The 11,018-nt window shown below is 41.5% G+C and overlaps 1 protein-coding gene across 1 annotated transcript; it reads right to left on the reverse strand.

The window, feature by feature from the left end:
- Positions 1-7,375: 7,375 nt before the first annotated feature.
- Positions 7,376-10,201, reverse strand: LOC109783765 (uncharacterized). Its single transcript, XM_020342364.4, has 3 exons — positions 9,919-10,201; positions 8,188-8,393; positions 7,376-8,103 (listed from the first exon to the last, which is right to left on the reverse strand). The coding sequence occupies exons 1-3, from the start codon at positions 10,096-10,098 to the stop codon at positions 7,662-7,664; spliced, it is 828 nt and encodes a 275-aa protein (XP_020197953.1). The 5' UTR covers positions 10,099-10,201; the 3' UTR covers positions 7,376-7,661.
- Between the last annotated feature and the right edge of the window lie 817 nt (positions 10,202-11,018).

Below are 11,018 nucleotides of genomic sequence, written 5' to 3' on the forward strand. Positions count from 1 at the left end.
GCTCCACGGGAATAAAAATTGGTAGGGGTGAGGGGAGGGAGTTGCGATCGATGGGAAGGGGAGGAGGGACGAATGAACGAACGATGTAGGAACTGTGCCATTAAGAAAGTTTGTTGTTAGAAAAGGCGAGGATCGATAAATTAGGAAAGTTAAGATTTGGAATTGATTGCTATGAAACTGGATTTTATTGTTTGGTAAGTGCTATCAGATCCTGCCTATTTATAACATATTTGGTTAGGAAAGTTTGAAAAGGTTAGGAAAGTTTTTATTGGGATGGTAAAAAAATCAACATGAGGATATGGCGGTGGGAGCTGGGACGAAAAAAAATCATACAAAAAAAAACAGACGAAAGTGGTGGGACCATTCAACCAACTCGTCCATTAGGAGTAGAGATTATATGCCAAAATTGTTGAGGTTGGACAAGGAAGACAACGTAATGATTTATGTTTGCTCATATTCACATAGAAGTCATATTGTCATAGATCCTTCAACATGTGGTGCTTGCCCCCCATCTTTGCTAACCAAAAATTCCGCACCAAGTAGAGATACTACTTGTGCATCCAAAAACTCTTAAACCCAAATCTTATTTTCAAGAGTCCACCATTACCTACCTAAGGATTGAGCAAGATCCTTCAATTAAGTTGTCATCTGTGCAATAAGGCAATACAAATTGCTTCTAAAAGTGTTAGATCATTTAGTGTAAGAGAAAATTACGAACTTGTGATGGCAAAGCAATAAAAGCGACGGACTGCATTATGAAGGTTGCTATCATAAGGGGCAATATAACGTGACGTTCTCTTGTACTAAGGGGTTGAGCATACAAACAAATAAGCGCATGGAAACCTTTGTTTCCCTCTGCGACGGGTCTATCTTTTACTTTTCAGTATTTACTTTTATGCAAAGAGTCAAAGTTATTCTTTCTATTCCTTTTTATTTTTATCTTTTGGCAAGCATCATGTAGTGAGGAAAGATCTAGGCACATATGTCCAGTTGAATATGGGTAGCATGAGTTATTATTGTTGACATCACCCTTGAGGTGAATACGTTGGGAGGCAAAACAATAAGCCTTATCTGTCTATGCGTCCGGTTGAAACATTTTGCTCATGTGTATGCGGTGATGTTAGCAATCATAGAAGACTATATGATGGTTGAGTGTGTGGAGCTCTTACTTAAACTCTGTTGAATAAGTTGAATTGCAATTGCTTGGTGACTGAGAACACGGGTTGTTGAGTTTCAAGAGAAAACATTGTTTAAACCTTAACATGTGAATTGGTTGCTACTATAACATGAGAAGTTTTATAAGAAAGAATTGTTGTTATGATGCTAGGAAAGGTGATTGAAATTGTCATTGATCAAATTTGTGCACCTTGCTAGCATTCACACTTCATAAATTATTTCTTTTATCATCTACCTACTCGAGGACGAGTATGAATTAAGCTCGGAGATGCTGATACGTCTCCAACGTATCTATAATTTATGAAGTACTCATGTCGTTATTTTATCATTCTTGGATGTTTTAAAATCATTTTATAGCAACTTTATATCATTTTTTGGGACTAACCTATTGACCCAGTGCCCAGTGCAAGTTGCTGTTTTTTGCTAGTTTTTTTACATCGCAGGAAATCAATATCGAACGGAGTCCAAACACCACGAAACTTTTTAGAGAATTTTTTGGACCAGAAGGAACCTAATGGGCCAGAGCTGCACCTGGGGGTGCCCCGAGGGGGCACAACCCACCAGGGCGCGCCAAGGCCCCCTGGCGCGCCCAGGTGGGTTGTGCCCACCTCGGTGGCCTCCCGCACCCCCTCTTTGCACTATAAATTCTCAAATATTCCGAAACCCTTCGGGGTTAACCTAGATCAGAAGTTCCGCCGCCGCAAGGCTCTGTAGCCACCGAAAACCAATCTAGACCCGTTCCGGCACCCTGCCGGAGGGGGGGAATCATCTCCGGTGGCCATCTTCATCATCCTGGCGGCCACCACGATGAGGAGGGAGTAGTCTACCCTCGGGGCTGAGGGTTTGTACAAGTAGCTATGTGTTTAATCTCTCTCTCTCTCTCGTGATCTATAGCATGGGCTTTGTTAATATAGATGGATCATATGATGTTTCTCCCCTCTACACTCTTATTGTGATGAATTGAATCTTTACCCTTTGAAGTTTTGTTATGTCGGATTGAATGTTCAGATTTGGGAACACATGATGTATGTCTTGCGGTATGAATACTTGAGGTGACATTGGGGTATCTTATTGGTTCACTTGATATACTTTATGGCACTCAACTTGCGGATTCCTGCGGTGATATTGGGGTAATCTATGCATAGGGTTTGATGCATGTTTTTATTATCTTTTCTCCGATAGAAACTTTGGGGTCCCTTTGTAGTTCTTTGTGTGGATTGAGTATTATGAATATGATTTTGCTTTGGTGTTATTTTAGTACGAACTCTTGATTAGATCGATCGGAAAGAATAGCTTGCGTTATTTTAGTACGAACTCTAGGATAGATCGAACGGAAAGAATAGTTTTGAGGTGGTTCCATACCCTACAAACTATTTCTATCTTTTGTTGTCCGCTAATAGGAACTCGGGAGTGATTCTTTACTGCACTTTGAGGGATAATCATATGATCCAACTATGTTAGCACTGTTGAGAAATTGCACTAGCGAAAGTACGTTCCCTAGGCCTCATTTTCAAGCATTGCAATATCGTTTTTGCGCCCTTTTACTATTTGCTACCTTGCTGTTTTTATTTATTCATATTATAAAAATATATTTCTATGATCAACATTACATTTTTATCACCATCTCTTCGCCGAACTAGTGCACCTATACAATTTGCCATTGTATTGGGTGTGTTGGGGACACAAGAGATTTCTTGTATTTGGTTGCAGGCTCGTTTGAGAGAGACCATCTTCATCCTACACCTCTCACGGATTGATAAACCTTAGGTCATCCACTTGAGGAAAATTGCTACTATCCTACAAAACTCTGCGCTTGGAGGCCCAACACGTGTTTACAAGAATAAAGTTGCGTAGTAGACATCACGTAGCATAGCAACGGTCGGAAATTTGAGCTCTCAAATTCCTCAGGGCTATCATGCTCCTCACTTATAGGCAATCCGCACTGGCAAATTCCTAACTCCTCAGTCAGAACAAATTCCTCAGAGACCAGAAGATCTTCGTCTCTGTCACTAAAGAAATTGACTAAACTGTATGAGATTTCCAATGGCTTCACTCGAAAGGATTGGTAGGTGTAGGATTTTTTAGATGAGCATCACTTGGAAACTTTTCCTTAGTTTTACCTCGACCCCTTTAACAGTACGGTGTTTCCTATGACTCAAGAAAGAGAAAACGAAACTACGAAAACAAAAGTCTTCACGCTTCATATTCCTCGCATGAATATCAAGTCTTCAAGGTCACACCAATTTCTTCACTTTCAAAGTCTTCAGAACGCCAAAGTCTTCAGTTGAAGACACTCATTTTTAGGGGTCAACTTTCTCTGTAAATTTCAAACTCCTCATAGACTTATAGACCTGTGTACACTTCACAAACGCATTGGTCCCTTAACCTATAAGTCTTCAATACACCAAAATCACTAAGGGGCACTAGATGCACTTACACCCGCCGTCCCTCAAGGTAGCCAAGGAGGAGAAAGTTGGTGTAGGGATTTTAGTTGATGCCCTGGTGGGCATCATGAGAGTGGGAGTTGACGGGATGGATGTGCTGGAGATGTTCCTTAGTCGGCGGATCCAGCCGCTGTAGGAGAGGGCGCATCACATGTGGATGTATGAGGGACCGAGTGACCCCAGCCGAGTGCACCCTGAGTATTTGACCGAGAAGGCTGTGGAGGAGAAGATCAAGGCCATCACTTCAGCGCGCGACAACCCACAAGTATAGGGGATCGTTTATAGCCTTTTTCGATAAATAAGAGCGTCGAACCCAACAAGGAGCTAAAGGTATAACAAATATTCCCTCAAGTTCTATCGACCACCGATACAACTCTAAGCACACTTAATGTTTGCTTTACCTAGAATAAGAATAAAACTAGAAGTACTTTGCGAGAATAAAACTACATATAAATTGCAAGATAATAAAGGTAGTAGTTTAGTAGAAAGCTTTTGTCACGCAAGAAAGTTATTTGTAACTAGGTGATCGATAACTAGACCGGTGATCATTATTGCAATTTTATATGAGGGAGAGGCATAAGCTAACATAATTTTCGTACTTGGATCATATGCACTTATGATTGGAACTCTAGCAACCATCTGCAACTACCAAAGAACATTAAGGTGAAACTCAACCATAGCATTAAGTATCAAGTCCTCTTTATCCCATACACAACAACCCCCTTACTTGGGTATGTGCTTCTGTCACTCACGCCACCCACCATAAGCGAATCATGAACGTATTACAACACCAGCGGGGATCCCTCACGTTTGCATGACACAGAGGGCACCATAGGAGAACACCAAAATAAAATATACAATTCAAACCAATCATGATCATCAATCAACCCATAGGACAAAACAGATCTACTCAAACATCATAGGATAACCACATATCATTGGATAATAATATATATTGTTGAGCACATATTTAAGTAGAGAATTGCAGCGGGAATAGAGAGGTTACATCGCTTCATAGAGGGGGGGAGTTGGTGTTGACGGTAGCAACGTTGTTGATGTAGATTGCCGTCACGATCCTTGCCTCGGCAGCACTCCGACGCCACTGGGAGAGAGGGGGAGGGAGCCCCCTCCTTCTTCTTTCTTGGGCTCCCCCTAGATGGGAGGAGAGTTCCCCCTCTGGTCCATGACGGTGGAGGGGCGGGAGCCCCTCCGAGGTTGGATCTATCCATATGTTCTTTTCTGTTTCACGTTCTCATTTTCTGGCCGAAAACCGTTTCTTATATTTCCGGAGATCCGTAACTCCGATTGCGCTGAGATTTTAATACTATTTTTTCCGGATATAAGCTTCATTGCGCCCGAAGTAGAGCAGCAACCGCCTTACAAGGTAGCGACCACCCACCACCACACGCCTGGGGGCTGGGCCGCGACCTGGTGTCTTGTGGAGGCCGTGGGACTTTGTTTGCATCGATTCCACCTCCCAAAAATCACATATATTTCAAAAAAAATATCCATAAATTTTTATTGCATTTAGACTTCGTTTGATATGGATATTCTGTGAAACAAAAAATATGCAACAAACAGGAAATGGCACTGGGCACTTGGTCAATATGTTAGTCCCAAAAAACAATATAAAATGTTGCCAAAAGTATATAAAAAGTTGTATAATATTGACATGGAACAATCAAAAATTATAGATACGACAGAGACGTATCACACCGTGAGTCTAACTTGAAACCTCTTCCTTCAATTTGAATCGGAGTAACCAACTAGGACTCCTCAATGGGTATGCCCATTTAGTTCTTTTTTTCTTTTTCTTCTTTCTATTGTTCGCACTTCGCTGGTTGGGTTTCTATGCGGTTTGTATTCAGTTTTTTGTTCCTTTTTCTTTTCTCTTTTTTTTTAAAATTCAAGAACTTTTTCTAGAAATTCACTTTTTTTCATAATTGCGAACCTTTTTCAAATTGATGATTTTTTTTTCAAAATCGATGAACATTTTCAAAATTTTTATTATTTTTTTCAAAATTGATGTACATTTTTTCCAATCGATGATTTTTTTTCAATTTTGTGAACTTTTCTTCAAAATCAATGAATTTTGTTCAAATCATTTTTTTTTCTTCTTCTAATTCATGAGGTCTAAAAGTCAATGGTTAATGTCATGTCAGCAGTTAACTCCTCGATGTCAACTGTCAGTAGGTCAGTGAGGCGAACGAAGCACGCGAGCGCTATGGGCCGTGGCCCGCTAAGCTGGCGCGTGAGCGCCACATCCCCTAACCGGGGCTAAAGCCGCCAATTAGGAAGTCCCCAAATCGTATTATGCCTCAATGTGTGGTCCTTTTATGCTTTATCAAATGTTATTTTAACGTTTTCTCCACTGATTATACATATAGTGTTACAATTCATCAACTAGGGTGCAGAATAAGTTATTCTTCACCCGAGGTAATCTTTCAATCATTTCATAAATATAAATTGCATTTAAAATACAAATAGTTACATTCATATTAATTTGCTGCGCAAAATTTGGCATAACAAAAAAAAATATAGGTCAAAAATTGTATTTTATGTACATTTTACACTATGTTTTTACATTTGTAATTTTACGTAATATAAAATATTTTTTACGACGTTTATAGGTTTTCTTACGTTCTCTTTTTATGTCTAAAATAAGACAAAATTTACGAAACGTAAAATTACGGTGTATAGATATTAAAATAGAAAATAGATGAAGAATAACTATTCCTCACCCAGGGTGACGAATAGTATGTGTGTGTGTGTATGTGCGTGTGTGTGTGTGTGTGTGTGTATATATATATATATATATATATTCTCTGAAATGTAGTTTGTAAATATATTAACATTCGGTACATAGATACTTTTTTGTACATGAACATTTCTTGAATATGTGATGCAAATTTTTTATCTACACACTTTTTTCATTTTCCTCAAAATAGCCTTTCCTTTTTCAATACTGGAGTTTGAAAACTTTTTAAAACCCTTTTTTTTATATAGATGAGTTCAAATATTAGAAAAATCACAGTTTAAATGGGTCGTGCCCAAGACCCACCCATGTAAGACCGCTTTAGGTGTTTGCATGACTATTCCACACACCTAGGACGAAACATAAGGACTTTCCACCAAATTCCGTCCCACAATTTATGCCGTTTTGGCTCTTGTATTGTTCGTGCCTTCTTTGCCTATGTATTATCTTATTTCTTAATGAATATACATGCAACTCTTCTGCATGGTTCGAAAAAAATATTGGGTCGGAGTTGACAAAATACATTTATGTCATTTTCAAAATACATTTGTGTCAGTTTTGGCTTTGTATTGGTTGTGCCTTCTTTGACGGTGTATTATCTTCTTTCTTAATGAATGTACATGCAACTCTTCTGCATGACTGAAAAAAAACTACCGAGTCGGTCGCCAGTCGGCAAAATACACAGCTGACGCCTCTAACAAGCTCCCCTACTTCCCTTATTTGTGGTGATTCACGCGAAGCGTGCCAATCCACCTAGTACTTGCAATGTTCAGCTAATTTGGTGCTCATGTAGGACCTTCAAATATTCTACTCCCTCGGTTTCTAAATACTTGTCTTTCTAGGCATTTCAACAAGTGACTACATACGGAGTAAAATGAGTAAATCTACACTCTAAAATATGTCTACATACATCCGTATGTGATAGTCATTTAAAATGCTTAGAAAGACAAGTATTTAGGAACGGAGGGAGTATGAACCTTGTGGGTGGAGGAAACGAAAGTTCAGTATAAATAGTAAGTAGTTCATCTAAATGAGTGGTAATACAACATGATCACACACATTGCAGAGAGCAAAGGCTTCATGGAACAGCAGCTACCTTACTGCTTCTAATCTCATGATCCGTAGTTGTACAGAGATAAACAGCCAGTTTGTAGCAACTCATCGCTCAAGCCGCGCACTGCAACACCGCAGAGTGTCATCACCTCACTAATTAATTATAACAAACTCAAAGGTCCTTGGCAGAACAGGTTAAGCTGAACACATTTTAGGTGTCATCCTCAGTTTTCTCATTCATCCGACGTCAGGAGAACACTGCCCCGGCAGTAGGGGCAGTCGCCGTGGGATCGAAGCCACCGCTCCAGGCACGCCGAGTGGAAGACATGCTTGCAGCGCAGCTGCATGAGCCCGTCTGCCTCGCCGCACCTCTCCAGGCATATCGAGCACTCCGGTGAAGGCGCGGTGTTTTCGCCGTCTTCTGCGTCTTGGCAGGCCGTTTCTTGTAGCACAGGGACCGGTTCGGTGCACGGGGTGACAGGCATGCAGTTATCCACGGTGCTGAAAGGCTCTAGGAATGTTTCTTGGACTTCGCTGTAGGTGGTGATGGATACACTGGATTGGAAGTAACTGGTTAGGCTACCAAGTTCGCTATCGGCCAAGTTGGAGACACCAATGTCAGCAGGATGAGTTACTACTCCAGCCCAAATGGTTTCGGAGCACGAAGTGTTTTCCCTGAAACAATGGTCGAACATGCGTAAATCGAATATAAATTAAACTCTGCAATGAAAAAACAATGTGATGATTATTATTGCGGACCTTCTTCCTGACAAGTCCACACTATTAAGCCTCTGAAGAAGCCTTTCCCTAGCCTGTTGAACAGCATCAGGGAGCCGTCCATGATCCGATACACTGCGGCTTAGCCTTGAGCTGGAGCACGTGAACCCTATATGTTCTATTTTGTTTCCGGCACATCCCACTAGCTTACCACCATCTCTTTGGTTTGCTGGAACAAGTTCCTGACCCTGATTTTTTTTTTTAAAAAAAACAGATGTTAGAAACTATTCGTAGTGACTGAAGAATGGTTCACAACTATCATCATCATCACAGAGAACTTGGGAAAATAATATTGTGTTATTCTCCGCCGAAAGTGTTTTGTTGCATGCCTGGAGATAGCTCGATGATACACAAGGAAAAACGGCCAGCTCATGACATCAATAGGAGATTCTACGCATATTTAACTAATTTTCCTTAGGCTACAAGCCCGCGAGAAGGGTTAAGAGTTCATCTGCTCATAACTGAGATATGTTTCAAAACTGTATTTGCTCGACTATCGGAATTCTGGCAAGTACTATTTTGGTAGAAATTGATCAGACATGAGGAATATTTGACATAATAACACTCACTAGACAAATGGCTGCTCCTTCTGAAAATAAACATTCAGACAGTGAGCAATCACAGAGATTAGCACTTTGTAGTTCCCACAATGATTTCGGCCACTTAAAGCTTTGGCGTAATCATTCTACCAAGGCCTGCAACTCATCCATGTCACGGAATAGCTGTTCAAAAGAACTATCATTGTCATGTACACACTGAACTTTCCATAATAGATTAGTAGAGCCTCATTTTCTAGGAAAGGATATTCCAGTATATGCTGGCTTTATGATAACACTTACTATAAAAGTATGGTTCTCAGTTAAATACACGAACCCCCTAAATTCTAAAACCGGTTACTTATATATACTTTGGAAAAAGACTGCACAAAATTTCTGCTACCAGCTGAGAAAAACATCTGCAGCCTCTTTTGTGGATGTTTATGAGGAAATACGAGACTGTCCCTTCGTTGCAAAATGAAATAAAAGAACACTCATGACCAAACTGACAAAAGCTATATGCAACACAACCATTCCTATACAGTGAACAATTTGTGCGTGGGCCAAACATATAGGCAGTCAGGTATTGAACAAAGGGTACACACATAAACAGAAGTGCAGATGGTTCATGGTTCCACACCCTGGTTCATCTCAATTCCTAACCAATCCCGGCAAACGTACACCAAGATTACATAATACATATTCTACTTGGTCTTCATGTTAGTCCCACAAAAATAACAGTATTTCTCCCTTGATCTAATAAACAAAATCTAGTAGTAACAGTAGCTTTTCTGAATTAAGTGTTACTACCAGATTGTGCACAGGGCCATGCTCCTCCGTCCATGTATAAAATATGAATTTTACCCACCTTGTTCTTGAATCTTGACTAGCTGTAACTGCTCTAACCCCATGGCGTCCCCACACCCTAGTGCACTATCTGGATTGTCATACAAACGTCTCAATATTTTTTCCGCGGACGAGCATCCAAACGCACCCCTGAATTGCTGTCTTAACCCTTAACATCCGGACCCGCAAAAATAAGCCCCCGCAATTCGCGGCAACTGAAGCTCTAGATAGGAAGCAAAACCATGCAGAGAAAAACGTAACAGAGCGCAGGCCACTTGGGCCATGGTAGGGAGGGGATCGAGGAAGATGAGATGCGACGGCGAGAGCTCACCGGCTTGTGATGATGGTGGTGGTGGTGAGAGACGGCCGAGCTGCGCTGGCGGCGGGGCCCGGAGGCGCTCGCCCCGCGGCAGGGCCGGCGGCGCTGGTCGGGGGGCTCCGGCGGGCCCGGGTCCGGCGGCGCCGGCGAGGGGCGGCGCTGGAAGTAGAGGAGCTTGGAGGCGATCGGCATGCAAGGGAGGGAGATGTGGCAAACTGTTGCAGCTCCACCTGCTTCTCACACCTCGGTGTCTCTCTCTCCTCCCTCTTGCAGTAGCACTAGTGGCTTTATATCTCAAGATCTCGAGAGAGAGAGAGAGAGAAAGAAAAGCGGTAGTGGCTTTATTTATTGCAGCGTTTCAGTTCTCTTTTCGTGTTGCGACTCTCCCTTTCTTTCTCGGGTCAGATTTTTCGCGCAATCTTGGAGATTTTTGTTGCCCGTCCGATCAGAAAAATGGACGGTGGGATGGGCAGCTGATGAAAAGGACGTGACCTGCGAGAACAGTAGAAGTGTAACATCCTAGTCCTAGTACTACTTGGAACAGTCGTCTTCTTTGCTCCAACGATGATGCTTACTAAAAATCTTCGAGGTGGGCCTCTATAATTCACACGATTCATACTAGGAATAGAAGTTTCTAGAAAAAGGAATAGAAAAAAAAAACCATAGAATTGCAGTCATATCCATTTGAATCTCATAGATTTTTGGTATCTGATTGTATCGCTGAAACACAAAGGATTGTTCTCGAGAGCTGGAGTGAACGGTAAAATTTCTATGGAATATTTTGAATAAAATTATGATCGGAAATTTATATGAATTGCATCAAACGACCAACGAGCGTTGCGCTATCTGAAGAACAGCTGAAGCCAGCACGATGCCTACTGCCCAGAATGCGTCAAAAATGCTTCAAAAAATCCGATAGAAAATTTCTATGGTTTTCATCAAACGACCACCGATGTTGCGCTATCGGAACATATAAAGCCTCCTACACTACCCGCCGTTTCAGCGCCATCGCGGTTTGGAAATCATCCTGCGCGCACGATTGTCCTCGCTGGCAGCGGTAATAGTGATTATCATCGACCTGGTAAACATCCCGCCGTTCGTTCATTTGTACG

The sequence above is a fragment of the Aegilops tauschii genome, chromosome 5, assembly GCF_002575655.3.
Source record: "Aegilops tauschii subsp. strangulata cultivar AL8/78 chromosome 5, Aet v6.0, whole genome shotgun sequence".
In the NCBI taxonomy this organism is placed as follows: Eukaryota; Viridiplantae; Streptophyta; class Magnoliopsida; order Poales; family Poaceae; genus Aegilops; species Aegilops tauschii.

Coding starts and splice junctions, on each gene's coding strand:
- LOC109783765 (XM_020342364.4), bottom strand. CDS start 10,098: ATGCCGATCGCCTCCAAGCTCCTCTACTTCCAGCGCCGCCCCTCGCCG. Junction 8,394..9,918: donor ACCACCATCATCACAAGCCG/GTGAGCTCTCGC, acceptor AAAAAAAATCAG/GGTCAGGAACTTGTTCCAGC. Junction 8,104..8,187: donor GTGGACTTGTCAGGAAGAAG/GTCCGCAATAAT, acceptor CCATTGTTTCAG/GGAAAACACTTCGTGCTCCG.